Genomic DNA, 18,152 nt, shown 5'->3' with positions numbered 1-18,152 from the left:
TTGGGAATTTTTTTAGGAATGTCTTGGGAATTTTGGGAGGAATTTTTCGGAATTCCTTGGGATTTTTTGGGGGGAATTTTTGGGGAATTTTTTTGGGAATTCCTTGGGAATTTTTTTTGAATTTTGGGAATATTTTGGTGGAATTTTTGGGGAAAATTTAGGTGGACTCACGGCCAGGGTCGGGACGGTTCCCAGGCGCTCGCAGCCGCCCCCGGGCAGGAGGGATTTGCTCTCCCGGTACGGAGATTTTTGGGATTTTTGGGATATTTTTTGGGATTTTTTGGGTAATTTTGGGGACTATTTTAGGGACTATTTTGGTTTAACTCACGGCCAGGGTCGGGACGGTTCCCAGGCGCTCGCAGCCCGCCCCGGGCAGGAGGGATTTGCTCTCCCGGTACGGAGATTTTTGGGAATTTTGGGATATTTTTGGGATTATTTTAGGGAATATTTTCGGTTTAACTCACAGCCAGGGTCGGGACGGTTCCCAGGCGCTCGCAGCCCCCGGGCAGGAGGGATTTGCTCTCCCGGTACGGAGATTTTTGGGGATATTTTTTGGGAATTTTGGGAATATTTTAAGGAGTATTTGTTTAACTCACAGCCAGGGGCGGGACGGTTCCCAGGCGCTCGCAGCCGCCCCCGGGCAGGAGGGATTTGCTCTCCCGGAACGGAGATTTTTGGGAATTTTGGGGATTATTTTGGGGTAATTTTAAGGAGCATTTGTTTAACTCACGGCCAGGGGCGGGGCGGTTCCCAGGCGCTCACAGCTCCCCCCGGGGCAGGAGGGATTTGCTCTCCAGGAATGGAGATTTTTGGTGAATTTTTGGGTAATTTTGGGGCCTATTTTGTTTAACTCACGGCCAGGGTCGGGACGGTTCCCAGGCGCTCGCAGCCCCCGGGCAGGCGGGATTTGCTCTCCCGGTACGGAGATTTTTGGGAATTTTGGGAATATTTTGAGGAGTATTTGTTTAACTCACAGCCAGGGTCGGGGCGGTTCCCAGGCGCTCGCAGCCCCCCCCGGGCAGGAGGGATTTGCTCTCCCGGTACGGAGATTTTTGGGATTTTTGGGGACTATTTTTGGGGAATTTTGGGGTAATTTTAGGGAATATTTAGGTTGACTCACGGCCAGGGTCGGGACGGTTCCCAGGCGCTCGCAGCCCCCCCCGGGCAGGAGGGATTTGCTCTCCCGGAATGGAGATTTTTGGGATATTTTGGGGACTATTTTTGGGGAATTTTTGGGTAATTTTGGGTAATATTTCGGTTAACTCACAGCCAGGGGCGGGACGGTTCCCAGGCGCTCGCAGCCCCCGGGCAGGAGGGATTTGCTCTCCCGGTACGGAGATTTTTGGGATTTTTGGGAGATTTTTTGGGGAATTTTTGGGAGATTTTTTGGGAATTTTGGGGACTATTTTAGGGAGTATTTAGCTGACTCACAGCCAGGGTCGGGACGGTTCCCAGGCGCTCGCAGCCCGCCCCGGGCAGGAGGGATTTGCTCTCCCGGTACGGAGATTTTTGGGGAATTTTAGGGTAATTTTAGTGCCTATTTTGGGTTAACTCACAGCCAGGGGCGGGACGGTTCCCAGGCGCTCGCAGCCCCCCCCGGACAGGCGGGATTTGCTCTCCCGGAACGGAGATTTTTGGGGATATTTTTTGGGAATTTTGGGAATATTTTAAGGAGTATTTGTTTAACTCACAGCCAGGGTCGGGACGGTTCCCAGGCGCTCACAGCCCCCCCCGGACAGGCGGGATTTGCTCTCCCGGTACGGAGATTTTTGGGGACTATTTTTGGGGAATTTTTGGTGAATTTCGGGTAATATTTCTGGGACTATTTTTGTTTAACTCACAGCCAGGGTCGGGACGGTTCCCAGGCGCTCGCAGCCCCCCCCGGGCAGGAGGGATTTGCTCTCCCTGTTCGGCGCCTCCCGGCCGAGCCGCTCCCGCAGCAGCTCCAGCACCTGCGGGGTCAGCGACGGCTCCGCCCCCAGCGCCCGCCAGAGGGCGCGCGTGGGACTGCGGGGGGAAACAACGGGGATTGGGGAAAATGGGGATTTTTGGGGGAAAATGGGATAAACATGGGTTAAAATGGGAATTTTTGGGGTAAAAATGGGAATTTTGGGGTAAAAATGGGATAAACATGGGTAAAAATGGGATAAAAATGGGAATTTTTGGGGTAAAAATGGGATAAACATGGGATAAACATGGGATAAACATGGGTAAAAATGGGAAATTTTGGGGTAAAAATGGGAAATTTTGGGGTAAAAATGGGATAAACATGGGATAAAAATGGGATAAACATGGGTAAAAATGGGAAATTTTGGGGTAAAAATGGGATAAAAATGGGTAAAAATGGGGTAAAAAATGGGAATTTTGGGGTAAAAATGGGATAAACATGGGAATTTTTGGGGTAAAAATGGGATAAAAATGGGAATTTTGGGGGTAAACATGGGATAAACATGGGGTAAAAATGGGATAAAAATGGGATAAAATGGGATAAACATGGGTAAAAATGGGAATTTTTGGGGTAAAAATTGGAATCTATGGGATAAAAATGGGATAAACATGGGTAAAAATGGGATAAACATGGGTAAAAATGGGAATTTCTGGGATAACAACGGGAATTTTGGGGTAAAAATGGGATAAACATGGGATAAACATGGGTAAAAATGGGATAAAAATGGGTACAAATGGGAATTTTGGGGTAAAAATGGGATAAAAATGGGAAATTTTGGGGTAAAAATGGGATAAACATGGGTAAAATGGGATAAAAATGGGAATTTCTGGGATAACAATGGGAATTTTGGGGGTAAAAATGGGATAAAAATGGGATAAAAATGGGAATTTGGGGGAATTTGGGATTTGTGATTTGGGGCTGGATTTGGGATTTGGGCTGGATTTCGGGATGGATTCAGAATCAGGTCCGTGTTTGGGATCAGGGCTGGATTTGGGGCTGGATTTGGGGCTGGGGCTGGATTTTGGACTGGGTCCGAATTTGGGGCTGGATCTGGGATTTGGGGCTGGATTTGGGATTGGGGCTGGATTTGGGGCTGGATTTGGGACTGGGGTTGCATTTTGGACTGGGTCTGAATTTGGGGCTGGATCTGGGATTTGGGAATTAGGGCTGGATTTGGGATTTGGGCTGGATTTGGGATTTGGGCTAGATTTGGGGCTGGATTTGGGACTGGGGTTGGATTTGGGGCCGGATTTGGGATTTGGATTTGTATTTGGGATTTGGATCTGTATTTGGGATTTGGGGCTGGATTTGGGATTGGGGCTGCATTTTGGATTTGGGATTTGGGGCTGGATTTGGGATCCGGGCAGGGCTGGATTTGGGATTGGGTCTGTATTTGAGACTGGGGCTGGGTATGGGATTGGGGCTGGGATTCAGGGCTGGATTTGGGATTGGGGCTGGATTTGGGACTGGAATGTCGGAATTTGTGACTGGATTTGAGACTGGGGCTGGATTTGGGATTTGGGGCTGGATTTGTGATTTAGGGCTGGATTTGGGTTTGGAACTAGATGTGGGGCCGGATTTGGGATTGGGGCTGGATTTGGGGCGGGATTTGGGATTTGGATCTGTATTTGGGATTTGGGGCTGGATTTGGGATTGGGGCTGGATTTGGGGCCAGATTTGGATCTGGATTTGGGATTTGGGGCAGGATTTGGGATCGGGGCAGGGCTGGATTTAGGATCAGGTCTGGATTTGGGATTGGATATTGAATTTGGGGCTGGATTTGGGATTGGGCTGGATTTGGGATTGGGGCTGGATTTGGGGAAGGATTTGGGATTTGCATCTGCCTTTGGGATTTGCTCTGGATTTGGGGCAGGATTTGGGATTTGGGGCAGGGTTCAGGGTCAGGGCTGGATGTGGGGCTGGGTTTGGGATTTGGGGCTGGATTTGGGATTGGGGTTGGAATGTTGGGATTGGGGCTGGATTTGGGATTGGGGCTGGATTTGGGGCTGGATTTGGGGGTGGATTCAGAATCGGGTCCGTGTTTGGGATCAGGGCTGGATTTGGGATTGGTGCTGGATTTGGGGCTGGGGTTGCATTTTGGACTGGGTCCAAATTTGGGGCTGGATCTGGGATTTGGGCCTGGATTTGGGAATTAGGGCTGGATTTGGGATTGGTGCTGCATTTTGGATTTGGGCTGGCTTTGGGATTTGGGCTGGATTTGGGATTTGGGGCTGGATTTGGGATTTGGGGCAGGATTCAGGACTGGCTTTGGGATTGAGGGTGTATTTAGGATTTGGGGCTGGATTTGGGATTTGGGGCTGGATTTGGGATTGGGGCCAGATTTGGGGCTGGATTTGGGATTTGGATCTGTATTTGGGATTTGGGGCTGGATTTGGGATCGGGGCCGGATTTGGGGCCAGATTTGGGATTCGGATGTGTATTTGGGATTTGGGGCAGGATTTGGGATTTGGGGCTGGATTTGGGATCCGGGCAGGGCTGGATTTGGGGTTGAGTCTGTATTTGAGACTGGAGCTGGTATGGGATTGGGGCTGGGTTTGGGATTGGGGCTGGATTCAGGGCTGGATTTGGGATTGGGGCTGGGTTTGGGATTGGGGCTGGGATATAGGGCTGGATTCAGGGCTGGATTTGGGATTGGGGCTGGATTTGGGACTGGAACGTTGGAATTTGTGACTGGATTTGAGACTGGGGCTGGATTTGGGATTTGGGGCTGGATTTGTGATTTAGGACTGGATTTGGGATTGGAGCTGAATTTGGGTCCATGCTTGGGATTTAGGGCTGGTTTGGGATTTGGGTCTGGATTTGGGATTAAGGCTGGAATTTAGGGCTGGATTTGGGATTAAGGCTGCATTTTGGATTTGGGGCTGGATTTGGGCTGGGTGTGGGATTGCGGTGGATTTGGGATTTGGATCTGTATTTGGGATTTGGGGCTGGATTTGGGATTGGGGCTGGATTTGGGGCTGGATTTGGATCTGTATTTGGGATCGGGGATGGATTTGGGATCTGGGCAGGGCTGGATTTGGGATCAGGGCTGGATTTGGGATCAGGGCTGGATTTGGGATTGGATATTGAATTTGGGGCTGGATTTGGGATCAGGGCTGGATTTGGGATCAGGGCTGGATTTGGGATCAGGGCTGGATTTGGGATTGGATATTGAATTTGGGGCTGGATTTGGGATCAGGGCAGGATTTGGGATCAGGGCAGGGATTTGGGATTGGGGCTGAGTTTGGGATCGGGGCTGGGACTTGGGGAAGGATTTGGGATTTGGATCTGCCTTTGGGATTGGCTCTGGATCTGGGGCAGGATTTGGGATTTGGGGCAGGATTCAGGATCGGGGCTGGATTCAGGGCTGGATTTGGGATTGGATATTGGATTTGGGATTGGATATTGGATTTGGGATTGGATATTGGATTTGGGACTGGGGATGGATTTGGGATCGGATATTGGATTTGGGACCAGGGCTGGATTTGGGATCGGGGATAGATTTGGGATTGGGGATTGGATTTGGGATTGGATATTGGATTTGGGATCGGGGATGGATTTGGGATTGGATATTGGATTTGGGATCGGGGATGGATTTGGGATTGGATATTGGATTTGGGATTGGATATTGGATTTGGGATCAGGGATGGATTTGGGATTGGATATTGGATTTGGGATTGGATATTGGATTTGGGATCAGGGATGGATTTGGGATTGGATATTGGATTTGGGATTGATTTGGGATTGGATATTGGATTTGGGATTGGATATTGGATTTGGGATCAGGGATAGATTTGGGATTGGATATTGGATTTGGGATTGGGGATAGATTTGGGATTGGATATTGGATTTGGGATTGGATATTGGATTTGGGATCAGGGCTGGATTTGGGATTGGATATTGGATTTGGGATTGGATATTGGATTTGGGATTGGATATTGGATTTGGGATCAGGGATGGATTTGGGATTGGATATTGGATTTGGGATCGGGGAATGGATTTGGGATTGGATATTGGATTTGGGATTGGGGATGGATTTGGGATTGGATATTGGATTTGGGATCGGGGATAGTTTGGGATTGGGAATGGATTTGGGATTGGGGAATGGATTTGGGATTGGATATTGGATTTGGGATTGGATATTGGATTTGGGATTGGATATTGGATTTGGGATCAGGGATGGATTTGGGATTGGATATTGGATTTGGGATTGGATATTGGATTTGGGGATTGGATATTGGATTTGGGATCGGGATGATTTGGATTGGATATTGGATTTGGGATTGGCTTATTGGATTTGGATGATGGGATGGATTTGGGATTGGATATTGGATTTGGGATTGGATATTGGATTTGGGATCGGGATGGATTTGGGATTGGATATTGGATTTGGGATTGGATATTGGATTTGGGATCGGGCTGGATTTGGGTTTGGGTGAATGGTATTTGGGATCAGGATAGATTTGGGATTGGATGATTTGGATTTGGGATTGGATATTGGATTTGGGATCGGGGTGGATTTGGGATTGGATATTGGATTTGGGATCAGGGCTGGATTTGGGATTGGGGATTGGATTTGGGATCGGGGCTGGATTTGGGATTGGATATTGGATTTGGGATTGGGGATGGATTTGGGATTGGATATTGGATTTGGGATTGGATATTGGATTTGGGATCGGGGATGGATTTGGGATTGGATATTGGATTTGGGATCAGGGCTGGATTTGGGATTGGATATTGGATTTGGGATCGGGGATGGATTTGGGACCAGGTCTGTATTTGGGATTGGATATTGGATTTGGGATTTGGGATTTGGGACCAGGCCTGTATTTGGGATTGGGTATTGGATTTGGGATTTGGGACCAGGTCTGTATTGGGATTGGATATTGGATTTGGGATTTGGGATCGGGACTGGATTTGGGATTTGGGATTTGGGATGTGGGAATGAGGATCCCCCGTCCCATTCCCGTACCCGTCGAAGGGCAGGGGGCTCCCCAGCAGGGTCCCCACCACGCTCTGCGGGTGCTGCAGCGCCAGGAGCAGCACCCAGCCCTGCGCCGCCCGCTGCAGCTGCAGCTGCACCTCCTCAGCATCCCCATCCTGCTGCAGGAATTGCAACCGCGCATGCAGCGCTGCCAGCAGCTCCGGGACCTGCGGGAAAAATGGGAATGATGAAATGGGAACACCAAAACCTGCAGGGAAAATGGGAATGAGGAGATGGGAAAGGATGGAAATGGGAATGAGGAGATGGGAAAGGAGGGAAATGGGAATGAGCAGATGGGAAAAGGGGAATGAGGAACTGGGAAAGGAGAGAAATGGGAAAGAGGAGATGGGAAAGGAGGGAAAATGGGAGTGAGAAGATGAAAAATGCGAATGAGAGGATGGAAGAGGAGAAAATGGGAATGAGGAGATGGAAAAGGAGGGAAAATGGGAATGAGGAGATGGAAAGGAGGGAAATGGGAATGAGGAGATGGAAAGGAGGGAAATGGGAATGAGGAGCTGGGAAAGGAGGGAAATGGGGAACACCAAAACCTGCAGGGAAAATGGGAATGAGGAGATGGGAAAGGATGGAAATGGGAATGAGGAGCTGGGAAAAGTGGGAAAATTGGGAACCCCCAGCCCTGCGCCGCCCGCTGCAGCTGCAGCTGCACCTCCTGATCATCCCCATCCTGCTGCAGGAATTGCAGCCGCGCATGCAGGGCTGCCAGCAGCTCCGGGACCTGCGGGAAATGGGAATGAAAGGTGGGAAAGGATGGAAAATGGGGAACACCGAAACCTGCAGGAAAAATGGGAATGAGGAGATGGAAAAGGAGGGAAAATGGGAATGAGGAGATGGGAAAGGAGGAAAATGGGAATGAAAGGTGGGAAAGGAGGGAAAATGGGAATGAGGAGATGGAAAATGGGAATGAGGAGATGGGAAAGGAGGGAAAATGGGAATGAGAGGATGGAAAATGGGAATGAGGAGCTGGGAAAGGAGGGAAAATGGGAATGAGGAGATGGGAAAGGAGGGAAAATGGGAATGAGAGGATGGAAAATGGGAATGAGGAGCTGGGAAAGGAAGGAAAATGGAATGAGGAGATGGGAAAGAAGGGAAATGGGAATGAGGAGATGGGAAAGGAGGGAAATGGGGAACACCAAAAACTGCAGGAAAAATGGGAATGAGGAGATGGAAAGGAGGGAAATGGGAATGAGGAGCTGGGAAAAGTGGGAAAATTGGGAACCCCCAGCCCTGCGCCGCCCGCTGCAGCTGCAGCTGCACCTCCTCAGCATCCCCATCCTGCTGCAGGAATTGCAACCGCGCATGCAGCGCTGCCAGCAGCTCCGGGACCTGTGGGAAAACGGGAATGAGGAGACGGGAAAGGATGGAAAATGGGAACACCAAAAACTGCAGGAAAAATGGGAATGAGGAGACGGGAAAGGATGGAAAATGGGAATGAGGAACTGGGAAAGATGGGAAATGGGAATGAGGAGATGGAAAATGGGAATGAGGAGATGGGAAAGGTGGGAAATGGGAATGAGGAGATGGGAAAGGAGGGAAAATGGGGAACACCAAAACCTGCAGGAAAAATGGGAATGAGGAGCTAGAAAAGGTGGGAAAATGGGAATGAGGAGCTGGGAAAAGTGGGAAAATTGGGAACACCGAGCTCTGCGCCGCCCGCTGCAGCTGCAGCTGCACCTCCTGGTCATCCTCATCCTGCTGCAGGAATTGCAGCCGCGCATGCAGGGCTGCCAGCAGCTCCGGGACCTGCAGGAAATGGGAATGATGAAATGGGAACACCCAGCCCTGCGCCGCCCGCTGCAGCTGCAGCTGCACATCCTGGTCATCCTCATCCTGCTGCAGGAATTGCAGCCGCGCATGCAGGGCTGCCAGCAGCTCCGGGACCTGCGGGAAAAACGGGAATGAAAGGTGGGAAAGGATGGAAATGGGAACACCAAAAACTGCAGGAAAAATGGGAATGAGGAGCTGGGAAAAGTGGGAAAATTGGGAACCCCCAGCTCTGCGCCGCCCGCTGCAGCTGCAGCTGCACCTCTGGATCATCCCATCCTGCTGCAGGAATTGCAGCCGTGCATGCAGGGCTGCCAGCAGCTCCGGGACCTGCAGGAAATGGGAATGATGAAATGGGAACACCAGAACCTGCAGGAAAAACGGGAACGAGGAGATGGAAAAGGATGACAAATAGGAACACCAGAACCTGCAGGAAAAATGGGAATGAGGAGCTGGGAAAGGAGGGAAATGGGAATGAGGAGATGGAAAGGTGGGAAATGGGAATGAGGAGATGGGAAAGGAGGGAAATGGGAATGAGGAGATGGGAAATGGGAATGAGGAGATGGGAAAGGTGGAAAATGGGAATGAGGAGATGGAAAATGGGAATGAGGAGATGGAAAGGAGGGAAATGGGAATGAGGAGATGGGAAAGGAGGGAAATGGGAATGAGGAGATGGAAAATGGGAATGAGGAGATGGGAAATGGGAATGAGGAGATGGGAAAGGAGGGAAAATGGGAATGAGGAGATGGAAAATGGGAATGAGGAGCTGGGAAAGGAGGGAAAATGGGAATGAGGAGATGGGAAAGGTGGAAAATGGCATGGGATCATCCTGGATGGGTTTGGGTGGGATCCTTGGGATTGTCCCAGATGGGTTTGGGGTGGGATCCTTGGGATCATCCCAGATGGGATCCTTGGGATCATCCCCGATGGATTGGGGGTGGGATCCTTGGGTAATCCTGGGTGGGATCCTTGGGATCATCCCAGTTGAAATCCTTGGGATTGTCCCAGGTGGGTTTGGGGTGGGATCCTTGGGATCATCCCGGATGGGATCCTTGGGATCGTCCCAGATGGGATCCTTGGGATCATCCCCAATGGATTGGGGTGGGATCCTTGGGAAGGAATCACTGCGATAATTCCAGGTGAGTTTGGGGTGAGAGCCTTGGGATCATCCTGGATGGGTTTGGGGTGGGATCCTTGGGATCATCCTGGATGGGATCGTTGGGATCATCCCAGGTGGGTTTGGGATGGGATCCTTGGGATCATCCTGGATGGGATCGTTGGGATCATCCCCAATGGGTTTGGGATGGGATCCTTGGGATCATCCCAGATGGGATCCTTGGGATGGAATCACTGCGATAATTCCAGGTGAGTTTGGGGTGAGAGCCTTGGGATCATCCCGGATGGGATCCTTGGGATCATCCTGGATGGGATCCTTGGGATCGTCCCAGGTGGGTTTGGGGTGGGATCCTTGGGATCATCCCAGATGGGATCCTTGGGATCATCCCTGATGGGATCCTTGGGATCATCCCAGGTGGGTTTGGGATGGGATCCTTGGGATCATCCAGGATGGGATCCTTGGGATCATCCCAGGTGGGTTTGGGATGGGATCCTTGGGATCATCCCTGATGGGATCCTTGGGATCGTCCCTGATGGGATCCTTGGGATCATCCCAGATGGATTGGGGGTGGGATCCTTGGGATAATCACAGCTGAGTTTGGGATGGGATCCTTGGGATCATCCTGGATGGGATCGTTGGGATGGGATCACTGTGATAATTCCAGGTGAGTTTGGCATGAGAGCCTTGGGATCATCCCTGATGGGACCCTTGGGATCGTCCCGGATGGGATCCTTGGGATCATCCCCGATGGATTGGGGTGGGATCTTTGGGATCATCCCTGATGGGATTGTTGGGATCGTCCCAGGTGGGTTTGGGTGGGATCCTTGGGATCGTCCTGGATGGGATCCTTGGGATGGGATCCTTGGGATCATCCCAGGTGGGATCCTTGGGATCATCCCCAATGGGTTTGGGATGGGATCCTTGGGATCATCCCTGATGGGATCATTGGGATCACCCCCAATGGGATCCTTGGGATCGTCCCAGGTGGGTTTGGGGTGGGATCCTTGGGATCATCTCAGGTGGGTTTGGGGTGGGATCCTTGGGATCATCCTGGATGGGATCCTTGGGATCATCCCCGATGGATTGGGGATGGGATTCTTGGGATGGGTTTGGGGTGAGAGCCTTGGGATCATCCTGGATGGGATCCTTGGGATCACCTGGATGGGATCCTTGGGATCATCCCGGATGGGATCCTTGGGATCATCCCCAATGGATTTGGGGTGGGATCCTTGGGATCATCCCCGATGGGATCCTTGGGATCATCCCAGGTGGGTTTGGGGTGGGAGCCTGGGGATCATCCCAGGTGGGTTTGGGATGGGATCCTGGGGATAATTGGGAATGAATTTTGCGAATTTGAGGAATTTTTGGGACTGAATTTTGGGAACTTTTTGGGACTGAATTTTGGGAAATTTTGGGAATTATTTTTGGGACTTATTTTGGGAATGAATTTCTGGAATTTTGGGAATGAATTTTGGAACTTTAGGAATTAATTTTGGGAATTTTGAGATTGAATTTCGTGAATTTGGGGAATTTTTGGGAATGAATTTCGTGAATTCTGGGAATCAACTTTGGGATTTATTTGGGGAATTTGGGGATGGAATTTTTGGGAGTAAATTTTGGGAATTCTGGGAACTTTTTGGGACGGAATTTTGGGAATTTTGGGATTTCCGACCTTTTCCTGCAGGATGGCTCCGCGCTCCCGGATGAGGAATTTGGGGAATTTTGGGACTGAATTTTGGGAATTTTGGGGAATTTTGGGATTTCAGACCTTTTCCTGCAGGATGGCTCCGCGCTCCCGGATGAGGAATTTGGGGAATTTTGGGAATACATGTCAGGAATTTTGGGAATTCATTTTGGGATGTATTTTGGGATTTGTTTTGGGAATTCCAGGACTGAATTTTGGGAATTTTTGGGAATTAAATTTGGGAATTCTGGGGATCAATTTTGAGATTTACTTGGGGAATTTTGGGTGTGAATTTCAGGAATTTTGGGAATTTTGGAATGGAATTTTTTGGAAATTTGGGACTGAATTTTGGGCATTTTGGGGCAGGAATTTTTGGGATTTCGGACCTTTTCCTGCAGGATGGCTCCCCTCTCCCGGATGAGGGCGTTGCCGATGGCGGCGGCGGCGCGGGCGCAATCCCGCTCGGGATCATCCCAGGATTCCAGCAGGGCCAGGAGCAGCCCCAGCAGCTGCTCCGGGGGGATCCTCCTGCCCACAACCTGTAAAAATGGGAAAAAATGGGAAAATCGGGAATTCCTGAAAAAAATTCCCCGCAAAAATTGCAAAGAAAAGGCCAAAAAATTTAAAAAAAAAATTAAAAAAATACCAAAAAAATCCCCCCAAAAGGGAAAAAAAAATTCCATAAAAAGCCCAAAGAAAACGCTGAAAATTCCCAAAAAATTTCCCATGAAAACCCCAATGAAACCTCCCACCCAAAACATCCCACAAAATCCCCAAAAAAATAGAAAAGAGAATCCCATAAATCTGAAAAATTTACTCACAATTTCCCAGAAAATTCCCACCCAAAAATCTCATCTAAAAATCATAAAATTTAAGAAAAAATCCCCCAAAAATCCCAGAAAAATCCAAAAAAATCCCCCAAAATTCCAGAACCTCCCTCAAAAACATTCGGGGGGATCCTCCTGCCCACAACCTGCAGGAAAGGGAAAAATGGGAAAATCGGGAATTCCTAAAAAAATTCCCACAAAAATCGCAAAGAAAAAACCCAAAAAATAAAAAAAAAAATCATAAAAAAACCCCAAAATCCCCCCAAAAGCCCAAAAAAAGGAAACTAAAAAATCTAAAAAAGCACTCCCATAAATAGCCCAAAGAAAACCCAAAAAATACCCCAAAAAATCCCAAAAATCAAAAAAATTTCCAATGAAAACCCCCAAAAATCCCCATTAAAACCCCAAAGAAAACCCAAAAAATATCCTAAAAAGTAAAAAAAAAAATCCCAAAGAATCCCCTCCTAAAAATCCCATGAATCCCAAAAAAAAATCCCCTAAAAAGTCCCCAAAAATTCTGGGGGGATTCTCCTGCCCAGAACTTGTGGGAAGAGGAAAAATGGGAAAATCGGGAATTCCTAAAAAAATTCCCACAAAAATCGCCAAGAAAAAAACCAAAAAATAAAAAAAAATTATTAAAAAAATCCCCCCAAAAGGGAAAAAAAAATCCCATAAAAAGCCCAAAGAAAACCCTAAAAATTCCCAAAAAATTTCCCATAAAAATCCCAATGAAATCTCCCACCCAAAACATCCCACAAAATCCCCAAAAATCCCCAAAAAACCCCAAGAAATAATAAAAAAAATCCCATAAATCTGAAAAAATGACTCACAAATTCCCAGAAAATTCCTCCCAAAAATCTCATTTTAAAAATCATAAAATTAAAAAAAAAATCCCCCAAAAAATCTCAGAAAAATCCAAAAAAATCCTCCCAAAATTCCAGAACCTCCCCTCAAAAACATTCTGGGGGGATCCTCCTGCCCAGAACCTGCGGGAAAGGGAAAAAATGGGAAAATTGGGAATTCCTAAAAAAATTCCCACAAAAATCGCAAAGAAAAAAAACAAAAAATAAAAAAAAAATTATAAAAAAATCCCCAAAATCCCCCCAAAAGCCCAAAAAAAGGAAATAAAAAATCTAAAAAAGCACTTCCATAAATAGCCCAAAGAAAACCCAAAAAATACCCCAAAAAAATCCCAGAAATCCAAAAAATTTCCAATGAAAACCCCCAAAAATCCCCAAATAAACCCTCCAAAAATCCCCATTAAAACCCCAAAGAAAACCCCCCAAAAATATCCTAAAAAGTAACAAAAAAAATCCCAAAGAATCCCTCCTAAAAATCCAATGAATCCCAAAAAAAATCCCCTAAAAAGTCCCCAAAAAGTCTGAGGGGATTCTCCTGCCCAGAACCTGCGGGAAAGGAAAAAATGGGAAAATCGGGAATTCCTTAAAAAATTCCCACAAAAATTGCAAAGAAAAAAACCAAAAAATAAAAAAAAAATCATAAAAAAATCCCAAAATAAAAATTCTCCCCAAAAGCCCAAAAAAAGGAAAAAAAAAAATCTAAAAAAGCACTCCCATAAATAGCCCAAAGAAAACCCAAAAAATACCCCAAAAAAATCCCAGAAATCCAAAAAATTTCCAATGAAAACCCCCAAAAATCCCCAAATAAACCCTCCAAAAATCCCCATTAAAACCCCAAAGAAAACCCCCCAAAAATATCCTAAAAAGTAACAAAAAAAAAAATCCAAAAATCCCAAAGAATCCCCCCCTAAAAATCCAATGAATCCCCAAAAAAATCCCCTAAAAATTCCCCAAAAATTCTGGGGGGATTCTCCTGCCCAGAACTTGTGGGAAAGGGAAAAATGGGAAAATTGGGAATTTCTGAAAAAAAAAACCCACAAAAAATTGCAAAGAAAAGGCCAAAAAATTTAAAAAAAAATTAAAAAAATACCAAAAAAATCCCCCCAAAAGGGAAAAAAAAATCCCATAAAAAGCCCAAAGAAAACCCTAAAAATTCCCAAAAAATTTCCCATAAAAATCCCAAGAAATAATAAAAAAAATCCCATAAATCTGAAAAAATGACTCACAATTTCCCAGAAAATTCCCCCCAAAAATCTCATCAAAAAAATCATAAAATTAAAAAAAAAATCCCTCAAAAATCCTATAAATCCCAAAAAAACCCAACCAAAAATATCCCCAAAAATCCCAAGGAAAACCCAAAACACTGCAAATAAACCCCTGAAAAAATTCTATAAATTAAAGACAAAATTCCAAAAAAACCCCCCTAAACACCCACTGAAAAATCCTATATATCCTCCCAAAAATCCCCAAATAAACCCTCCAAAAATCCCCATTAAAACCCCAAAGAAAACCCCCCAAAAATATCCTAAAAAGTAAAAAAAAAAATTCCAAAAAATCCCAAAGAATCCCCACAAAAAATAAAATCAAAATTTAAAAAACTCCCCAAAAAAATCCCCCTAAAAAGACTTAAAAAATCTAAAAAAGTAAAAAAAATTTCCCATAAAAATCAGAAATAAATGCCGAAAATTCCTGCCCCAAAATTCTCCCAAAATTCTCCAACAATTCCCATAAAATCCCCCCAAAAAATCTCAAACAATTCCCCAACATTTCCATAAAATCCCACCTAAAATCAAAATAAATAAGGAAAAAAAATTCCTAAAAATTCTTAAAAAATTCCTAAAAATTTAAAAAAAAAAATCCCAAAAAATTCCTAAAAATTCCAAAAAAAATTCCCATAAAATTCCCCCCAAAAATCTCAAACAATTCCCCAACATTTCCATAAAATTCCACCTAAAATCAAAATAAAAAAGGAAAAAAAATTCCTAAAAATTCTAAAAAAATTCCTTAAAAAATTGTAAAAAAATTCCTAAAAATTCCCTTAAAAATTCCCAAAAGATTCCCCAAAAAAATCTCAAACAATTCCCCAAAATGTTCATAAAATCCCACCTAAAATAAAAGTAAATAAGGAAAAAAAATTCCCAAAAAATTCCCATAAAATTCCCCCCAAAAATCTCAAACAATTCCCCAACATTTCCATAAAATCCCACCTAAAATCAAAATAAATAAGGAAAAAAAATTCCTAAAAATTCTTAAAAAATTCCTAAAAATTCCCAAAAAATTCCTAAAAATTCTAAAAAAATTCCCAAAAAATTCCCAAAAAATTCCCAAAAAATCTCAAACGATTCCCCAACATTTCCATAAAATCCCACCTAAAATCAAAATAAAAAAGGAAAAAAAATTCCTAAAAATTCTAAAAAAAAATCCTAAAAATTCCCCAAAAATTCCCAAAATTCCCCAAATCCCAAATTTTCCTTTCTCACCAGCCCGATCCGGCTGCAGGTGTGGAAAAGGACGGAAAAATCCGGATTTTCCAGCCCCTCCTTGAGCTCCTCCAGCCCCTCCACCAGCTCGTCCCGGTGATCCCGAGAAAATCCTGGAGGAAAAATGAGAATTCCCAAAATTCCCAACCAAATCCCAAAAAAAAAAATTCAGGAAAAAAAAGAAAATTCTGGAAAAACCTTGGAATTCCAGAGGGAATTTGGGATTTTTTTTCTGATTTTTTGGGATTTTTCCTGATTTTTGGGCCAATTCCAGCCCCAAAACTGGGAAGGAATCCCTGAAAAATTCCAGGAAAATTTGGAAAAAAAAGAAAATTCTGGAATTTTAGGTTTGGAAAAACCCCTGGGAATCACGGAGTCCAAACAAACCTTGGAATTCCAGAGGGAATTTGGGATTTTTTTTCTGATTTTTTTGGATTTTTCCTGATTTTTGGGCCAATTCCAGCCCCAAAACTGGGAAGGAACCTCTGGAAAATTCCAGGAAAATTTGGGAATTTTGGGAATCATCCAGGTCATGGAATTCCAGAGGCAATTTGGGATTTTTCCAGATTTTTTCTGATTTCTTTCCCAATTTTTGGGATAATTCCAGCCCCAAAATTGGGAAGGAACCTTTGGAAAATTCCAGGAAAATTTGGGAAAGGAGAAAATTCCGGAATTTTGACCTTGGAAAAGCCCAAAATTGGGAAGGAACCTCTGGAAAATTTCAGGAAAATTTGGGAATTTTGGGCTTGGAAAATTCTTGGAAGTCATCAAATTCATCCAAACCCATCATTATCCCAGAAAATAAAATGGGAATTTGGGATTTTTCCCAATTTTTGGGCAGATTTCAGCCCCAAAAACTGGGAAGGAATCCCTGAAAAATTCCAGGAAAATTTGGAAAAAAAAGAAAATTCTGGAATTTTAAGTTTGGAAAAACCCCTGGGAATCACTGAGTCCAAACAAACCTTGGAATTCCAGAGGGAATTTGGGATTTTTTTTGGATTTTTCCTGATTTTTTGGGCCAATTCCAGTCCCAAAACTGGGAAGGAACCTCTGGAAAATTCCAGGAAAATTTGGGAATTTTGGGCTTGGGAATCATCCAGGTCATGGAATTCCAGAGGCAATTTGGGATTTTTCCAGATTTTTTTTCTGATTTCTTTCCCAATTTTTGGGCCAATTCCAGCCCCAAAATTGGGAAGGAACCTTTGGAAAATTCCAGGAAAATTTGGGAAAGGAGAAAGTTCCGGAATTTTGGCCTTGAAAAAGCCCAAAATTGGGAAGGAACCTCTGGAAAATTTCAGGAAAATTTGGGAATTTTGGGCTTGGAAAATTCTTGGAAGTCATCAAATTCATCCAAACCCATCATTATCCCAGAAAACAAAATGGGAATTTGGGATTTTTCCCAATTTTTGGGCAGATTCCAGCCCCAAATTTGGGAAGGAACACCTAAAAACTCCCAGAAAATTCGGGAAAAAGAGAAAATTCCGGAATTTTGGGCTTGGAAAAGCCCCTGGGAGTCATCGGGACCTTGGAATTCCAGAGGGAATTTGGGATTTTTTTTCCTGATTTTTTGTGATTTTTCCCAATTTTTGAGCAAATTCCAGCCCCAAAACTGGGACTGAATTCCAGGAAAATTTGGGAAAAGAGAAAATATGGGAATTTTGAGCTTGGAAAAATCCTTGGGAATCATCCAGGCCATGGAATTCCAGAGGGAATTTGGGATTTTTTTTTTCCCCAATTTTTGGGGCAAATTTGATGGGATTGATCCCAAAAAATCTCAGAATTCCATGAAATTTTCTTTCCGGGCGCTTCCCAAAATTCCAAAGGGAAGCAGCGCCCCCTGCTGGACAAGATGAGAACTTCACATTCCCAAAATCCCAAAAAAAAAATCAGAAAAACCAATCCCAAAAATTCCAAAAATCCCCCAAAAACATCAGGAAAACGAACCCCAAAAATTCCCAAAAAATCCTTGGAAAAACCATTCCCAAAAAGCCCAAAAAGCCCCAAAAATTTTTGGAATTCCATGGGAAAAATCAGAATTTGGGATTGAACCTCAAAAACCCCTGGGAATTCCATGGAAAAGTTGGGATTTTATGGGATTGGACCTCAAAAATTCCATGGAAAATTCAGAATTGGATGGGATTGAACGCAAAAACTTTGGGAATTCCTTGGGAAAAGCTGGAATTGGATGGGATTGAATGCTAGAATTCCCAGAATTCCACAGAATTCCCTCTTCAGGATTGAACACCAAAATTTTGGGAATTCCTTGGAAAAGTCCGGAATTAAGGGGATGGAACTCCATCAACTCCAGAAATTCCTTGGGAAAAGCTGGAACTTTCCCATCCAACCCCAAAAATTCCTGGAATTCTCTCTTTGGGATTGCAGCCCTAAAACTTTGGGAATTCCTTGGGAAAATGTTGGAATTTTATGGAATTAGACCCCAAAAATTCCCAGAATTCCATGGAAAACTTCA

The 18,152-nt window shown here is 45.1% G+C and overlaps 1 protein-coding gene across 1 annotated transcript in view; it reads right to left on the bottom strand.

Annotated features, from left to right (window-relative positions):
* The window catches only part of LOC135461085 (maestro heat-like repeat-containing protein family member 1), a gene marked incomplete at its 5' end in the record, with an annotated part of 84,923 nt that overhangs the window by 52,333 nt on the left and 14,438 nt on the right, over window positions 1–18,152 (bottom strand). The window contains 4 exons of the mRNA XM_064738070.1: window positions 1,842–2,007; window positions 6,921–7,099; window positions 11,902–12,054; window positions 15,683–15,795. Of these exons, the coding sequence (XP_064594140.1) occupies window positions 1,842–2,007; window positions 6,921–7,099; window positions 11,902–12,054; window positions 15,683–15,795 (611 nt within the window). The remainder of the gene's footprint in view (window positions 1–1,841; window positions 2,008–6,920; window positions 7,100–11,901; window positions 12,055–15,682; window positions 15,796–18,152) is intronic.

Source organism: Zonotrichia leucophrys, unplaced genomic scaffold (genome assembly GCF_028769735.1).
Source record: "Zonotrichia leucophrys gambelii isolate GWCS_2022_RI unplaced genomic scaffold, RI_Zleu_2.0 Scaffold_166_103890, whole genome shotgun sequence".
Classification (NCBI taxonomy): domain Eukaryota; kingdom Metazoa; phylum Chordata; class Aves; order Passeriformes; family Passerellidae; genus Zonotrichia; species Zonotrichia leucophrys.
Note: the sequence above shows the minus strand (reverse complement) of the source record. Positions and strands in the feature narration are given on the sequence as shown.